At 29.4% G+C, this 5,220-nt stretch overlaps 1 protein-coding gene across 2 annotated transcripts in view; it reads left to right on the forward strand.

The window, feature by feature from the left end:
- The window catches only part of LOC105158549 (MADS-box transcription factor 23), a 10,965-nt gene continuing 6,021 nt past the window's right edge, over positions 277-5,220 (forward strand). For both annotated transcript variants that reach the window (XM_020692412.1, XM_011075332.2), the window contains exons 1-2: positions 277-399; positions 475-692. In XM_020692412.1, the coding sequence (XP_020548071.1) occupies positions 511-692 (182 nt within the window). In that variant the 5' untranslated portion in view covers positions 277-399; positions 475-510. The remainder of the gene's footprint in view (positions 400-474; positions 693-5,220) is intronic.

Raw genomic sequence — 5,220 nt, forward strand, 5'->3', positions numbered from 1 at the left:
TGTCAGTTTTTAAGGTTTTAATGTTATTACTCAAAAGGGAAAATATTATTTCCCCTTAAGGAAAATACTAAGGAAAAAAAAGAAAGCACGACTCTCCACGTGTCGAAGACCCATAAGGCGACGGCGCAATTGAAAAAAAAAAAAAAAACCATCATACTTTTTGAGTGCTAAGAATGACATTTTAGTCCTCGAGCTCTTGAATAATTTAGTTCAGGACCCCACTTTCTAAAAAATAATGTTTTCTGGTATCCAAACTTTTGATGGCAAATGCCTCATAAACAATTCATTTGCCTATAAAAAGAGCTTGACTTTGATATCAACCTTCTCTATCATCTCCCAAGAGTTAAATTCTCTCACATTTGTTGAATTGCAGACTTTTTTTCTGAGCTCAAGAAAAAGGTAATCTTTTTTTTTTTTTATTTTTTTTTTCTTTTCTTGCCCTTCATTCCTAAGTGATTTTCTCCACTTTTGCAGGAGAAACCCTAGAAATTTGTCTTGATCATAGACGTGATGGGGAGGGGGAAGATTGCAATCAAGAGGATCGATAACTCGACGAGCAGGCAAGTGACGTTCTCCAAGAGGAGAAGTGGGCTTCTGAAGAAGGCTAAGGAGCTCGCGATTCTTTGTGATGCAGAAGTTGGAGTAATCATATTTTCCAGCACCGGAAAGCTCTATGAATTTTCAAACACCAGGTTCGAATAATTTTGTTATCTGTATATTTTTATTTATTTTTTAAATAATTGAAATCACATGTTAAAGAAGCTGCTTATGAGCTAGTTGTAGATCAATAATGCTGCCCCGAAAATGCTTGATACCCTATTTTTCTGCTTTGATTTTCCTGAGAAAGAACAGTAGTTGCGATGAGATTTGAATATTTCTTCCTTTTTCTTTTTTGTTAATAATGTTTATTACATCCTATATATCCTCAAACTACTTTAATGTACATATATACTATTAGAATTTACATGATTTAATTTCATGAATCAACCATATAATAATGACATTCCTATTAAGTAAACTACTGCAAAATATATAGCAATGAACCTTTAGTTTATTTACATATGATTTTAAATTTTGAATTTTTTAGTTACATATATTGGTAGGGAAGGTCGATGTAATTCCAATTATACAAGAATGTATGTATATACTTTAAGAAAACCTAAAACTTTTGATAAATCCCATGATCCATTTTCTTTCCTTCGTAGATTTGTTTTTTTCATGTCTCTTATATATATTATCTTACAAGAGAATTTGTTGTTTCTACGCCTTCAAAAAATTTGGTTGAGTATTAGTTCTCAGAGGCTTTGCTATCAAAAGTTTATGAGTTGAAAAGCACTGTGAAACTGGCAGAGAACTGTAAGTGTTGGAGTTCCATATATATATATATATATGTAAGTATAGAAATATACGTTCACAGGGTACATAAGAAGTATATACATTCACAGTTTCCCATAGGGCTTCGGCATATTCTACATCTATCTTATGTAATTACTAGTACTCCAATGAGTTCTTAACAGACAAAAAGAACCTGTCATATATAGGTTTTTGTACTACAAATATATTGTCTTTTTGGATTGTCTATTTCTATTAATATTTGAATTTTCAATCTGCTAGACCTATATGTATGTGTGTGTATATATATATATAAGTGTGTGTAAAAGTAAACATTTTAATTGTACACTTGAGTTACATCTCTGACATGGAATATAACATTAACCAGACAGCAAATTGTAATAAACAATCCTAACTACCAACAAATGTCATAAAATTACTCAAATATATGAAGGAAACTGTGATACATGTATACTTATTGTATATATCGCCATACATTCTAAAGGATATAGGAGTTAATCATATACAGTATGATATATGTATATATATATATATGCTCGCAAAGAAAAATCATAAAATTACATATTCATGATCAATACCATCGAGTAAGAGTTAATGATGTTTTCCAAAAATCGTTGTAGACTATGTTAATACTCTCTCGAGTTAACCTTATGAAGAAACGCACGAATAGAATAGAAGGATACATAAGAATGTATATATATTTGTTCATTTCGTATGATAGAATAACAAATATATTATAAAAGTTTACATTATTAGAGAAGAAGAATATATTTGTTACCGCTAATATCATGTTCTACGTACGTCATACACTCAAATCGAGGCATAGAAACTTCTTAAGTTCAACATACCACTTAGAGCAATGACCAATGTTGTAGAACCAATTCAAAGTTAGAAAGTTGTTAGACACAAACGAAGTTTTAATACTCTTTCAATCTAACCGTGTATCGTCTCAAATCTTTGAGCATCCATTTCTTGAAGGTTATATATAGTGACTTCGTGAAATTTTTCTATGAATGAGTTTTCGGTGAGGTTGGATCGTATTTTGTTTATTCCTCACCTTATCAGTTTTAAATTTTGTATTTTGTTTTCATTCTAGCCGATCTCTAGGTCAACTGTTCAGTGAAAATTCATCGAAATTTGATAATCTGACTTGTTATATTTTTAGGGTAAAAATGTCATTATATATATACTTTTTAAAAATAGAAAATGATCTTTTCTATATAAAAATATTTTTGAAAGTGTGTATAATATTGACATAATTGTCCCTGAAAATGTAACTGTCAAGTCACACGATCAAATTTCAACGAATTTCTCCCTAGAAAGCTGATCCAAGAACTGAAATCAATAACATATAAACCGTTAGGAGTATATATGGTGAGAAAATTAATAAGGAAATCGGATTAATGTGATTTTAGGTATAAATTTAACGGTCAACTTACGATAATTTACGACAAACTTTATTTTGTTTGAAATTATATATAAAAATAAAGTTTTTAATTTAAAATAACCTATGTATATAGAGAGAGAAGATTGAACAGCCAACAAACCGTCACTAACTTCGGATCGAATAGTGAAAAACAAATATTTTGAAAAACAATTAAAAAGAAACAAGTAGGTATAAGTGTTTGTGCGTGTGAATAATTTTGTATTATAGGTAAAGAATTTAAGAAACTAGAAAAAGGAAATAATGAAACAGCCTTTTGTTACGTACATGAGTATATGGTAATAGTAAAATGTTTGTATATATTCATTGAATCTCTTTTTATACATTTACCACATATATCATATGCATTATGTAACATCCACCGTTTACAAGCCATATAAGCTATAGATACAATTAAGCTTTGTCATAAGTCGGAGCTTTCAAATTGAAAGCAAGCGTCTCACCTTCACATTGATTGCAAACGAAGAATTTGAACGGTTTAAAAGTTCCAAGACTTCCTTTCACTAGCAAAACATTTTCAAGACAAAAAATAAACGATAATATCTTGAGCAATTGGGCATGTATCGTGCCGCAAACTCCAAAAGAAATTATAGAAGACTTAATAACCTTTACATTCATAAGTGGTAAGATGAGGGACTAAAGTAAAAATATACACAACAAATAATGCTAATTTTCAATTTTGCACACACTAAGAAAATGGTATGTTAGTAAAACGCAATTAAGATCGAGTTGTAAAATGACTATTTAACCTTTGAATCTAAGAATATAAAACAACAGGGTTTAAATAATAAATTTACTAAAGAATCATTCATGCCTGATATCTTCGTAATGTTTATTACTTTTGGATCGGTAAATTTAATATATTTATATAGTTGAAAGGATGTCTTTGTAATATAGTACTAATAGAATTTCATTATCCTAAACAAGCAAAGGTCATCTTCTTACCTGAATTATATATATATAATGTGTTTACATCTTGGAATTTAACCTGAAATTACACATTTAGTCCCATAGAATAGGGGTTCATACTTTCAGTCATTTACTTTAATAAAATTTTTCAAATTGTCCTGAAATTGAAAAAACTCAATACTTTATATATATATACTTTACGAGATTTTCAAAATGATCTCAAAATTGGGTAAACTTGACATATATTAGTCCCATGTTCAAATTTTCGTAAAAAAATAGACAGCGAGGACACGTGCAATGTGTGTATCTATAGTTGTATGAGTAGCCAAACTAACAACACGGGTAACAGACAAGCTCATTGCGCGCGTCCTTGCCGTTTATTTTTTGACAGAAACTTGACATAGGACTAATGTGTCAATTTTTTAGACCATATTATAAATTTTATAAAGCATAGGACTAAATGTGTATAATTTCTCCAATTTTGGGATTATTTCTAAAGTATAATAAAGTAGAGACTTAAAAGTGTTGAACCTCTTATCGTATGTGACTAAAATGTAATTTTGGCTGAATTTAATTTTCAAATCTTTTTTATTGAATCAGTTTTAAGATTTTGAAAATGGGCAGATGGACATCAAAGGAGTTGTAAAATGATTGTATATATACATTGTTACAAATATTACATTTTTATCAGCAAATGGCACAACTAAACTGGACTACAGTTCATATAGAATGGTAAATTAGTGGGAAAATTACATTTATTTGGTCTCATAAATTAGGCACGATATATATTTAATCACATTGCTTATGAGATTGTCGAAAACAGTCTCATAACTTAAAAATTCTGATCCATACCAATTTTTATTTCAAAATTAATGAAAAAAATCAAGTGCAAATCACGTAGCAATTTTATAATACAAAAGATATCAAATATGACTGACACGTGATTTTTTCCATCAATTTTCTAAGAAAATTAGGCTGGTGAACCATCTTGCGACTTATGTGATTATTTTCAAAAATTCCTCAAGTAGTGAGACTAAAAATGTATTAGAATTAAGTTATATATGGGACAAAAAATGCAATTTTTTTGGTAAAATAGTTATTAGATTAATGTTTAAACTGCTGAGTGGATTTCATAGATCTTATTATCGATGGCGTCTCTCTTTAGTATATTTGCAAATTATTTGTCTTCGTGTATAGTTATTATGTCTTTTACGTAGATGAATATTTTCACCTTATTCATCAATTTATGACATACGTACGCCACTGGAAAAGATCATGCTAGGACAGTAATAGAACAACCTCTTAAGATTATTGCTGTCTTAGAAATTTTCATAGTCATGCTTCTTATTACCATATTGCCTTAGCTTTAAATGTATTGCAGTTATTGACTCCATTCTAACAAAGATATACTATACTTAACCCCCTGCAAGTTTTAAAATCTTAATGTATGAGAGTAGGGATAATTACATTTTTGGTCCTCATATATTGTTACTAATTCATTTTCAATTCCTGCT

The sequence above is a fragment of the Sesamum indicum genome, linkage group LG3, assembly GCF_000512975.1.
Source record: "Sesamum indicum cultivar Zhongzhi No. 13 linkage group LG3, S_indicum_v1.0, whole genome shotgun sequence".
Taxonomy (NCBI): Eukaryota; Viridiplantae; Streptophyta; class Magnoliopsida; order Lamiales; family Pedaliaceae; genus Sesamum; species Sesamum indicum.